At 45.0% G+C, this 12,539-nt stretch overlaps 2 protein-coding genes across 2 annotated transcripts; one reads left to right on the top strand and one right to left on the bottom strand.

Moving 5' to 3' along the window:
* Nucleotides 1–586: 586 nt before the first annotated feature.
* LOC141986241 (histone H1.01-like) lies at nt 587–1,201 on the top strand. The gene has a single exon (XM_074950532.1). The coding sequence runs from the start codon at nt 587–589 to the stop codon at nt 1,199–1,201; it is 615 nt and encodes a 204-aa protein (XP_074806633.1).
* A 9,526-nt stretch (nt 1,202–10,727) lies between these two features.
* On the bottom strand, nt 10,728–12,108 carry LOC141986234 (histone H4). Its single transcript, XM_074950522.1, has one exon. The coding sequence runs from the start codon at nt 11,489–11,491 to the stop codon at nt 11,180–11,182; it is 312 nt and encodes a 103-aa protein (XP_074806623.1). The 5' UTR covers nt 11,492–12,108; the 3' UTR covers nt 10,728–11,179.
* Between the last annotated feature and the right edge of the window lie 431 nt (nt 12,109–12,539).

Genomic DNA, 12,539 nt, shown 5'->3' with positions numbered 1-12,539 from the left:
ATTTCAGCGGAATTAAATGATTGTAGGAGGTAAAAGACATTGTTAAGGGAGCCAATTCTTATTCTGTTTTCAAAACTCAGGGACAAGTTTGTGTTACTTCCTTCTCTTCAAAATTAATTTACGCTGAGGAAATCCATTCATATACTTAGTTTTATACTCTGACTTGGAGAAAACACCCTAAAGAATAATATTTCATTGTGAATGTAATTCTATTGACAACTGTACAATTTTCATTTGTAAGCATAAACAAGTTACCCTCTCCCCAGGTCTCTCTAGCTTCAGGTTCCAGAGTTTATGGGCTCTTCTTTAATTCATCTTTATATTCTACAACTGAAAACTCTGTAGACTAAAAATACCTTGTTTCCTCTTTACCCAGCTAAGAAACTGAGCGATTTGGTAGCAGATATTATGTAAAAAATGAATTTTTTAATTACAAAGAAACACAAATTGAACTGCGAGGCCTTTTGCAATGAAATTGGGCGGGCTCTTTAACTCACCAATAAGACCTCAGTTCATCTCTAAAAATACCAGGCAGCTGATCTGCTACAGATTGTTTCTGTCCCAGACTGTCAGATACTCTGCCAGTATGTTAGAAACGGCACCTATTGCCTCTCCCCATGTCACTGCTCCTGGGGAGAAATCCCTCGCCAAAAAACCGAAGAAGGCAGAAGGAGGCACCAAAGCTCACAAACCCTCGGGTCCCAGCGTGACCGAGCTGATCACCAAGGCGGTGTCCGCTTCCAAGGAGCGCAAAGGGCTCTCCTTGGCCGCTCTTAAGAAGGCTCTGGCCGCCGGAGGGTACGATGTGGAGAAAAACAAAAGCCGCATCAAGCTGGGACTAAAGAGCCTGGTGAGCAAGGGAACCTTGGTGCAGACCAAAGGCACCGGCGCATCCGGCTCCTTCAAACTCAGCAAAAAGCCTGATGTGACCAAGGAAAAGACGCCGAAGAAAAAACCAACTGCCAAGAAACCCGCCAGCGCCTCCAAGAAACCAAAAAAGGCTGCGGCCGTGAAAAAGAGCCCGAAAAAAACCAAGAAACCAGCAGGTGCCGCAGCCAAGAAAGCGGCCAAGAGCCCCAAAAAGCTTACAGCCTCTAAGCCCACGAAAGTACCTAAGAGCCCTAGTAAAGCCAAAGCGGTGAAGGCCAAGTTTGTCAAGCCGAGTAAACTTAAAGTAGCGAAGGCGGCCCCCAAGAAGTGAAACTGATTAAAGAGGAAAGGAATCGTCTCAGCCAAACAAACCCAACGGCTCTTTTAAGAGCCACCCATCCCTTCCCAAAAGAAGCTGAAATGTCGGGATCACTTACTTAATAACCTAACCGTGTCTCTCTTGAAGGGCAGAAATTCCCTTCTCAGATGGCAACAGAAGAGGACAGATACACGGCTCTGGGAAAGCGTATTTCTTAGTACCTTTCTTATCCTACCTGCTCCATATCAGCTTTAGTCCCGCGCTCTCGGAGAAAAACAGTCTGAAATGCTAAATTTTTAGTGATCTATAGACAAAAGTCTCTTTTCTGACCTGGAAGGAGCAGGAATAGGGATTAGAGCCGTAGTTAGTTTGAAAAACCCGCACTTTTATTTTCTTTAACAGTAATTTAACAGTATCATAAGAGGGGGAGGGATGGATTAGAATCTATATGAACTCACACTGCCCCTCCTTGAGAAGATTAAGGGCTACAAAATTATTCCCCCCAGGAAATCTATTTGTTTTCCAGTCAGATTTGTGGGGTATTTTGAACTCTACATTCTTTTAAATCGGCATCCAAGCAGTGGGTAGGGGAACGCTGCTCGTTGTCATTACCCTTTTGCTATAATATACTTTTCATATAGATTCTAATCCATTCCCCACTCTTATGATACTTCTGAATTACTGTTTCCAGAGATAAACCGGGAATAAATAAAATTTCTTTTGTAGTTGTTTCACTTGTCTCAGAAAGTCAGATAATTTCAGCTCTTGCTTGTTAAACTCCTCGTCTTTACGGATGGCGAGCTGCCAATGGCGGGGAATGAGTCTGGCTTTCTTGTCCCGAGCAGCATTCCCAGCCAACTGGAGAATCTCAGCGGTGAGATACTCCAGCACTGCAGCCACATAGACCGGGACTCTGGCACCTACCCGCTCCGCATAGCGACCTTTCTGAAGCAGACGGTATACACGGCCCGCTGGAAACTGCAGCCCAAGAGCCCGTACTTTACCTCCCTGCTTGCCTCGGCCTGACGTTATGACGCAAAAACTATTAAATGCGCCTCACTCAAAAAAAAAAGTGTGGGTGTGTGTGGGGGGGGAGAATAACGTTTTCACACATTGCTTTTATATCTCTTCTCTTTTTACAATAAAACGGCTTATGATAGGCTAAAATATTCACAGATCTGTCAAAGTGCCTTGGGGATGAGGATCTACCTTTAACCAATGGTGAGGTCGGATGTGAAAGTTTGTATGTCTAACAGCCAATAGTTAACCAAGAAAAGCAGTCCGCTAATTTGCATTAATAGTGGGGCGGGAACTATTATTCTCTCGTTTTTGTGGCTCAACTAAAAAGAGAGGGTTACTTTTAGGACCCTCCGTCTGTAACGCAGGAACATAACTCATTTTAAACGTTCCATTTAGTGCAAGACACTCATCAAATTTCAAAGCACCCTGCCTAAAAGACATTTTGATACGCATAAATTACGTTATATGAGATATCGAAACTATGTTGATTGCATGCTTGACCACCTGTATTTAACGTTCCCGCAACAAGCTTCTCACGGAAACATTGATTAAAGGTGTTCTTCCCCCTTATTTGGTTTATGACCTATGCTTATAAATAAAAGCGTGCACACCGTGTTGGCTGCTACTTTGAGCCCTGGTCTACACTAGGACTTTAGGTTGAATTTAGCAGTGTTAAATCGATGTAAACCTGCACCTGTCCACACAATGAAGCCCTTTTTTTGATTTAAAGGGCTCTTAAAATCGATTTCCTTACTCCACCCCTGACAAGTGGATTAGCGCTTAAATCGGCCTTGCCGGATTGAATTTGGGGTACTGTGGACACAATTCAATGGTATTGGCCTCCGGGAGCTATCCCAGAGTGCTCCATTGTGACCGCTCTGGACAGCACTCTCAACTCAGTTGCACTGGCCAGGTACACAGGAAAAGAACTGCGAACTTTTAAATCTCATTTCCTGTTTGGCCAGTGTGGCAAGTTGCAAGTGACCATGCAGAGCTCATCAGCAGAGGTGACCATGTTGGAGTCCCAGAATCGCAAAAGAGCTCCAGCATGGACCAAACGGGAGGTACGAGATCTGATCGGTGTACGGGGAGAGGAATCCGTGCTATCAGAACTCCGTTCCAGTTTTCGAAATGCCAAAACATTTGTCAAAATCTCCCAGGGCATGAAGGACAGAGGCCATAACAGGGACCCGAAGCAGTGCCGCATGAAATTGAAGGAGCTGAGGCAAGCCTACCAGAAAACCAGAGAGGCGAATGGCCACTCCGGGTCAGAGCCCCAAACATGCCCCTTCTATGATGAGCTGCATGCCATTTTAGGGGGTTCAGCCACCACTACCCCAGCCGGGTTGTTTGATTCCTTCAATGGAGATGGAGGCAACAAGGAAGCAGGTTTTGGGGACGAAGATGATGATGATGATGACAAGGTTGTAGATAGCTCACAGCAAGCAAGCGGAGAAACCAGTTTTCCCGACAGCCAGGAACTGTTTCTCACCCTGGACCTGGAGCCAGTACCCCCCGAACCCACCCAAGGCTGCCTCCTGGACCTGGCAGGTAGAGAAGGGACCTCCGGTGAGTGCAGCTTTTAAAATACTATACATGGTTTAAAAGCAAGCATGTGAAAGGATTACTTTGCCCTGGCATTCGCGGCTCTCCTGGATGTACTCCCAAAGCCTTTGCAAAAGGTTTCTGGGAAGGGCAGCCTTATTGCGTCCATGGTAGGACGCTTTACCACACCAGGCCAGTAGCACATACTCGGGAATCATTGTAGAACAAAGTGTTGCAGTGTGTGTTTGTTGGCATTCAAACAACATCCGTTCTTTAACTCTCTGTGTTATACTCAGGAGAGTGATATCTTTCATGGTCACCTGGTTGAAATAGGGTGCTTTTCTTAAGGGGACATTCGGAGGTGCCCGTTCCTGCTGGGCTGTTTGCCTGAACAGAAATGTTTGGCTGAACAGAAATGTTCCCTGCTGTTAGCCACGGGGAGGGGTGAGGGGCTAGCCACGCGATGGGGGGAGGCAAAATGCGACCTTGTAACGAAAGCACATGTGCTATGTATGTAATGTTAACAGCAAGGTTTACCCTGAAGGAATGTAGCCTTTGTTTTATAAAATGTGTCTTTTTAAATACCGCTGTCCCTTTTTTTTTTTCCTCCACCAGCTGCATGTGTTTCAATGATCACAGGATCTTCTCCTTCCCAGAGGCTAGTGAAGATTAGAAAAAAAAAAAAAAAAAAAAAACGCACTCGTGATGAAATGTTCTCTGAGCTCATGCTGTCCTCCCACACTGACAGAGCACTAGACGAATGCGTGGAGGCGAATAATGTCAGAGTGCAGAAAAGCACAAAATGACCGGGAGGAGAGGTGGCGGGCTGAAGAGAGTAAGTGGCGGGCTGAAGAGAGGGCTGAAGCTCAAATGAGGTGGCAGCGTGATGAGAGGAGGCAGGATTCAATGCTGAGTCTGCTGGAGGATCAAACCAATATGCTCTAGTGTATGGTTGAGCTGCAGCAAAGGCAGCTGGAGCACAGACTGCCACTACAGCCCCTGTGTAACCAACCACCCTCCTCCCCAAGTTCCATAGCCTCCTCACCCAGATGCCCAAGAATGCGGTGAGGGGGCCTCCAGCCAACCAGCCACTCCACCACAGAGGATTGCCCAAAAAACAGAAGGCTGGCATTCAATAAATTTTAAAGTTGTAAACTTTTAAAGTGCTGTGTGGCATTTTCCTTCCCTCCTCCACCACCCCTCCTGGGCTACCTTGGTAGTCATCCCCCTATTTGTGTGATGAATGAATAAAGAATGCATGAATGTGAAGCAACAATGACTTTATTGCCTCTGCAAGTGGTGATCGAAGGGAGGAGAGGAGGGTGGTTAGCTTACAGGAAAGTAGAGTGAACCAAGGGGCGGTGGGTTTCATCATGGAGAAACAAACAGAACTTTCACACCGTAGCCTGGCCAGTCATGAAACTGGCTTTCAAAGCTTCTCTGATGGGCACCGCGCCCTCCTGTGCTCTTCTAACCGCCCTGGTGTCTGGCTGCGCATAACCAGCAGCCAGGCAATTTGCCTCAACCTCCCACCCTGCCATAAACGTCTCCCCCTTACTCTCACAGATATTGTGGAGCGCACAGCAAGCAGTAATAACAGTGGGAATATTGGTTTCGCTGAGGTCTAAGCGAGTCAGTAAACTGCGCCAGCGCGCCTTTAAACGTCCAAATGCACATTCTACCACCATTCTGCACTTGCTCAGCCTGTAGTTGAACAGCTCCTGACTACTATTCAGGCTGCCTGTGTAAGGCTTCATGAGCCATGGCATTAAGGGGTAGGCTGGGTCCCCAAGTATAACTATAGGCATTTCAACATCCCCAACAGTTATTTTCTGGTCTGGGAATAAAGTTCCTTCCTGCAGCTTTTGAAACAGACCAGAGTTCCTGAAGACGCGAGTGTCATGTACCTTTCCCGGCCATCCCACGTTGATGTTGGTGAAACGTCCCTTGTGATCCACCAGAACTTGCAGCACTCTTGAAAAGTACCCCTTGCGGTTTATGTACTTGCCGGCTTGGTGCTCCGGTGCCAAGATAGGGATATGGGTTCCGTCTATGGCCCCACCACAGTTAGGGAATCCCATTGCAGCAAAGCCATCCAATATGACCTGCACATTTCCCAGGGTCACTACCCTTGATATCAGCAGATCTTTGATTGCGTGGGCTACTTGCATCACAGCAGCCCCCACAGTAGATTTGCCCACTCCAAATTGATTCCCAACTGACCAGTAGCTGTCTGGCGTTGCAAGCTTCCACAGGGCTATCGCCGCTCGCTTCTCAACTGTGAGGGCTGCTCTCATCTTGGTATTCATGCACTTCAGGGCAGGGGAAAGCAAGTCACAAAGTTCCATGAAAGTGCCCTTACGCATTCGAAAGTTTCGCAGCCACTGGGAATCGTCCCAGACCTGCAACACTATGCGGTCCCACCAGTCTGCTTGTTTCCCGAGCCCAGAGTCGGTGTTCCACCGCATGAACCTGACCCATTAGCACCATGATGCATGCATTGGCAGGGCCCATGCTTTGAGAGAAATCTGTGTCCATGTCCTGATCACTCACGTGACCGCGCTGACGTCGCCTCCTCGCCCGGTATCGCTCTTCCAGGTTCTGGTGCTGCATATACTGCTGGATAACGCGTGTGGTGTTTAATGTGCTCCTAATTGCCAAAGTGAGCTGAGCGGCCTCCATGCTTGCCTTGGTATGGCGTCCACACAGAAAAAAGGCGCGGAACGATTGTCTGCCATTGCTCTGGCGGAGGGAGGGCGACTGACAACATGGCTTACAGGGTTGGCTTACAGGGAATTAAAATCAACAAAGGGGGTGGCTTTACATCAAGGAGTATTTCAGGCAGGACTTCATGGAGGGTTCCAATAAGAAATGGTGCACCTAAGTAATTGTTCTTATTGGAACAAGCAGGTTGGTCTGGTCTCTGATTGATACATGGCTAGATTTACCTCCCTGCACCTTCTCTGTGAGTGACTGCAGTGTGACCTAGAGGAATGAGTCCCCTAGACGGGGTGGGGGAGGGAAAGCAAATGAGTACAAAACAAATCTGGTCTATTTCTTGTTTTCATCCACTCCATCTATCTTTTACATCTTTGGCTGGCAGGAGACAGTGCAGAAGGACTGCATGCCATCCACCTCTCATGGCTGCTCGGCAGAAGATGGTACAATAGGACTGCTAGCAATCCGTATCGCCTTGCTGCTCACCATAAGATGGTTCAATAGGACTGACTGCAGGACTAAAGAGAATGACCTGGTCAAGTCACTTCTAATGTAGTCCCTGCACCCATTTCTGCCCAGGCGCTCCTGGCCGACGTGGCCAGGAGCACCTCGGACATGATGATGACGGCTACCAGTCCTACTGTACCGTCTGCTGCCACAAGGCAATGGGTTGCTGCTGCTGTGTAGCAATGCAGTACCACATCTGCCAGCACCCAGGAGACATACGGTGACGGTTACCTGAGTGGGCTCCATGCTTGCCGTGGGATGGCGTCTGCACAGGTAACTCAGGAAAAAAGGAGCAAAACGATTGTCTACTGCTGCTTTCATGGAGGGAGGGAGGGAACGGGGGCCTGACAATATGTACCCAGAACCACCCACGACAATGTTTTAGCCCCATCAGGCATCGGGATTTCAACCCAGAATTCCAATGGGCAGCGGAGACTGCGGGAACAGTGGGATAGCTACCCACAGTGCAACACTCCGGAAGTCGATGCTTGCCTCAGTACTGTGGAAGCACTCCGCCGAGTTAATGCACTTAATGCACTTAGAGCATTTTCTGTGGGGACACACACACTTGAATATATAAAAACAATTTCTAAAAAACCGACTTCTATAAATTCGACCTAATTTTGTAGTATAGACATACCCTAAGTAGTATTAGTGATTAAATCAAGACATCTAAAAGGCTGCCTAGGTTCTCCCACACCAAAGGTGATTTTAAGATACTAAGAGCATTTTATTGGTTTTATATTTTGCCAGGACAATTTTATATAAATCAAGTACACAGTATTCTTGATATTAGAAGGGCAGATGTAGTGTAAGGATTCTCAAACTGGGGGTCAGGACCCCTCAAGGGGTCGTGAGGTTATTGAATGGGGGTCACGAGCTGTCTGCCTCCACCCCAAACCCCTCTTTGCCTCCAGTATTTATAATGGTGTTAAATATATATAAAAGGTGTTTTTAACTTATAAAGGGGGGGGGGTCTCACTCAGAGGCTTGCTATATGAAAGGGGTCGCCAGCACAAAAGTTTGAGAACCACTGTGTTATAGCTTTATCCAGTGTGAATGTAATGGCTCTTAGGAGAGTTTTTGTGTTGTCCTCCAGCGTAGTTATTAAGTATGAAAATTTGGTGGTGTAGCTTTTAAGCCTTCTCACTCCAGATGCTCCAGCCTCAGCATCCTTGGCATAACGGTAACCCTCTTGGTGTGAATAGCACAGAGATTACCGTCTTTAAAGAGTCCTCCCATGTGTGTGCACTGTCTGCTCTGGAAGGTCAATTATTCTGAGCAGATGGGGGCTGGACTAGAGCTCTGGTCCATATGGCCATGGTTCTGGAATATCTGATCACTGAAATTCTTGAGCTGCTTAGTAGACAGTACTGCTTGGGACAGCAAGAAGAAAAGGAGTACTTGTGGCACCTTAGAGACTAACAAATTTATATGAGCATAAGCCTTCGTGCGCTACAGCTCACCTCATCGGATGCATTCAGTGGAAAATAGGATTATCATCCCCCGCTATCTACAACTCTTTATACATAATGACAAGGAGGTCTGTAAGGCATTAAATCTAAACACACACACACACACACACACAATTTAAAAGCTAAAAGCAATCTACACTGTCACAAATTTAATCCACTGTTTTGAGCCAACCTGATTTTAGTTTGATCGTTGGTTATTTTACTTGTTCTTGGCCTTGTGGCTCTCTGTTTTATTGGGCAAAAGCATGGCCTGAAGGTAGGTAGGACACTCCCTTGCGACCAAGAAGATATATCAAGCTAAAATCAGTCCAAAACCAATCCAAAAACTCTTCTAAGAGCCACCTGCAAGGTCAAAGTAAGGATTTATTTATGTTTTAAGATCCAATAGGAAACAGGGTGACAGAAAACAATGAAATCCTTATCTTATAAAAATCAATGGCAAAGCTTTCATACACATCAGTGGGACCAGGATATTCCCCTTATTTTTCAAACAGGAACTATGTTCAAACAAAAGCAGTGGCATTTTCCCCTCCCATGAACACTGAATTAAATTGTGGTCAGTGTAGATCGCTTTCAGCTTTTGAATTGTGTGTTTGTTTAGATTTAATTCATAGTCATCCATTTTCCACTGCATGATTTTTACCAGGAACAGTCAGTATTTATCTCTACACCTCTCAAGTCCCACACACGTCTCTTGCAGGTTATTTGTGGTCAGATCTAGGAGAATAACGGTCTCCAAACGGATGGCCAATCTGTCTGTAAATCAAACAGGAAACCCTGGGGAACAGTTTGGGGAGGAATGCGTATTCAAAACCACTCCCTGAGACAGACTGCAGGGGCGTTTAGGTAGCTCCGTTAACTGGTAAAATAGGACAGGTTGGGATTGGGCACTCCTTGCGCAGCGCGACGTTTTCAAACGTACAAAAGGGTTTATCACCCACCAATTCTTGCACAGCGCGGGCTTTTCAAATTTACGAAAGGGTTTAGCCACCTCCCCCATGCAAAAGGGGGTTTTGCCTATAACTCACCAACAGCTTTGCTTCTCTGACTGTCCTGGCTTTTGTCACTTGGAGACTGAAGCCGCTGTGCCACGGCAACAGACATCTTCCATCCCTCACGCTGCAAAGTTGTGCCTTTTCCCGCGTAGTCTCCTAACCGTGGAGTGTATAAAGAGACAATGCTTGTCTCCCGCACTAATCCCAGTTACCTAATTAGGAAAATGCAACTTCCAAATTGATTTCTGTAACTCTCAGTCTCAAAAGAATATTAGCCACTGGTATGAGTATTAAGGGTATCTCGACAATACTAATTTGTAGCTAGAGCAGCAAAGCCCTCAGTTACGATTACCTTTTTCGGGGAGATCCAGGCTGCTGCTGTGGCCGGGGAAACTAGCTAAAGAGACTGTGTCTGATGCTACCGAGGCCGCCTCCAACCACATGCTTTCTTACTCCAGAAAGTATTTTGAGCCACCAACTCAATAAAAAAGATGTAATCCATTAAAACGCATCTGAACACGTTTCAAATTAAGAATTAAATAATGCAATAACAAACTAGCCAAAGTAGGTTTTTGTGTATTTTAAGTTTCAGCATTTCCGGTTTTCCAAAGTGTGTAAAAGGAGCTGGTGAACACAACCACGGCTGCTTTTATATGTAAAATTTATAGTAGGCGGAATAATAGGTTTTTTTGCTTGTTTCAAATATAGACTCCAGCACCAGCAAACAAATGTAGTTTTCTTCTGAGAATATAAAATAATTTAGGGTCTGGATTAAAATGTTTTTGCTTCTGTTTAAGGAACTTTTACAGCAACTCAGTTTATACTGAAAGCCTAGCTGGGGGATACGGTCTCCTACCATGAGGATGCCAAAAGAAAGTTGGTGGCAACCATGAACGTAGTCGTGAGCTGAAACGTCAGGCCTGCACTCTTCACAGTTTTGGAGGCCAAACGTAATGCAAGATATTGTATTGTGACTTTCAAAGCTATAAAAGATTATACTAGCTTAGGTTCTCAGTCACTAAAGAAACAGGAAAATGGAAATGACTAGTGACCGGTGATTTAATGTAACAGCTTGCCTCTGCTCATGCCAGGTACCTATTTTATATCAAGCTGAAGATGATATATTGTTTCAGGCTAAGTGGATAGAGCATTTTGATATGAATGAGACTGGCTTTGAGCCAGTGACATGACTTTGGGTAAGAAATACTTTTATCCAACTGAACTCACCAACATAGATTCAGAAATCTCTAAGTAATACAGATGGGGGAAAGGGGAGATATTAAAAGAGTTTCATAACTAAGATTTTAAATTAAACTGAAAACAGAGTAAAGGTTTTCAATAGACTGATTTTTTTTTTACACTTTTTCATCATTTTTCATTATGTTTTCCTCTACCGGGAAAACCAGTGTTCTGCTTATTAGCGAGAAAGCTGGCTATCAGACTTGTGCTAAAAGGAACAGATTGTCTGGCTAAATGGTCTCTTAATACAAATGCTTAGTCACCAACGCCACAGTAAAAGAACTTCCATGATTTTCTATTTCATTTCCACTGCATGTTTTATCAAGCAAGAACACTAAGACAATACAAAACCCGTCTAACAGAAATATAATACATTATACTTTCAGAAGACTATTTAGCAATACAACTCTTATTGCGAAAATATGGGTGGCTCTTAAAAGAGCCTTTGTGTTTCTTGCTATTTGGTTTTAAACTTAAGTCAAAAGAGAGGCTTAGCCCCCGAATCCGTACAGAGTGCGACCCTGCCGTTTTAAAGCATAAACCACGTCCATAGCTGTCACAGTCTTCCGCTTCGCATGCTCGGTATAAGTAACAGCATCGCGGATCACGTTTTCGAGAAAAACTTTGAGGACGCCACGAGTCTCTTCATAGATCAACCCAGAAATACGCTTGACACCGCCACGACGAGCCAAACGACGAATAGCCGGTTTGGTAATACCTTGGATGTTATCACGAAGTACCTTCCGATGGCGCTTAGCACCTCCTTTTCCGAGCCCCTTACCGCCTTTGCCCCGGCCAGACATATTATTACCAGTAACAAAACACGCTCTGCACGCTTAGGAACCTGTCCTCTCTTTATATTGCTGGGTGGCCGACCTGACTGAAAACTGGTACTGAAAAGGGGCGAGGCCTAGTTTATTGTCCATTCCTTCCTTCTTCTGCTCGCCGCTCTCTTTATGCTGTTCGATTTAGAGGCAGCTTATTGACCCCCCCCTTTTCTTTCTTTTTCCTTTCCGCCTGCACTCACCATTGTCTGTATACTGCTCCATTTATCCTCCACAAATTTTCGAATTATATTTCAATTATATTTTATACCGAGACACATCTATTTCTACCTCTATTAATTCCTACCTCTGCTGAATCCCACATTTGTGCCAATGTCGGTCGGTCTCTGAATTGCTTGACATAAGAGTCTATTTCAAACTGCACTTTCTCTTGTATTTTCTATTATTGTAGTTTTTCTATCTGGAGGGTATTCAGATAACAGTGCTTCCTATTTGTGGCTATTTTCTTTGGAAAATACTCCTTTGGTTTTCAGTGATTTGTAATCTGCGGCAAAATCTGACCAATCAGATTTTTTGACAAACCATCCTTCGCGACCATTTTCCAAAGAGTACACTGGATGAATATGATAAGTAGAGTCATGCCCTCATACGCTACATCCGTATTTTTTTCTCCCCCTTCCCCCATTTGAAGGTATTTTTATTGTTGCTGTTCTTTTTACACTACATTCAAAAGGATGACGTCATTTGAATGACTGCAGAAATAATCACTCAGAAAACCAGACTCCTTTCCCCTTTCCAGGACTCATTCCTCTTCTTCATAGTCATAAATAATTGTTTTATGCTCGGAAGATTTGAGTTTCTGCATAAAAACTGAGGAAAATACTTTGAAATTGCTACTGTCTACGCACATTTTTTGACAACACACATTGAAAGCATGGATGGAAATGATCAGAAGGGGTTCACAAAAACTGAGAAATATGCCGCCTTTTCCCCGTCGTATCCTCTGTTGCCCTCTGATGGAAATTCTTTTTCAATCTGCACAAGTTGTAAAATATATTAAAAAATG

The sequence above is a fragment of the Natator depressus genome, chromosome 1, assembly GCF_965152275.1.
Source record: "Natator depressus isolate rNatDep1 chromosome 1, rNatDep2.hap1, whole genome shotgun sequence".
NCBI lineage: Eukaryota > Metazoa > Chordata > Testudines > Cheloniidae > Natator > Natator depressus.
This window is presented reverse-complemented; position numbering and strand designations above follow the sequence as displayed.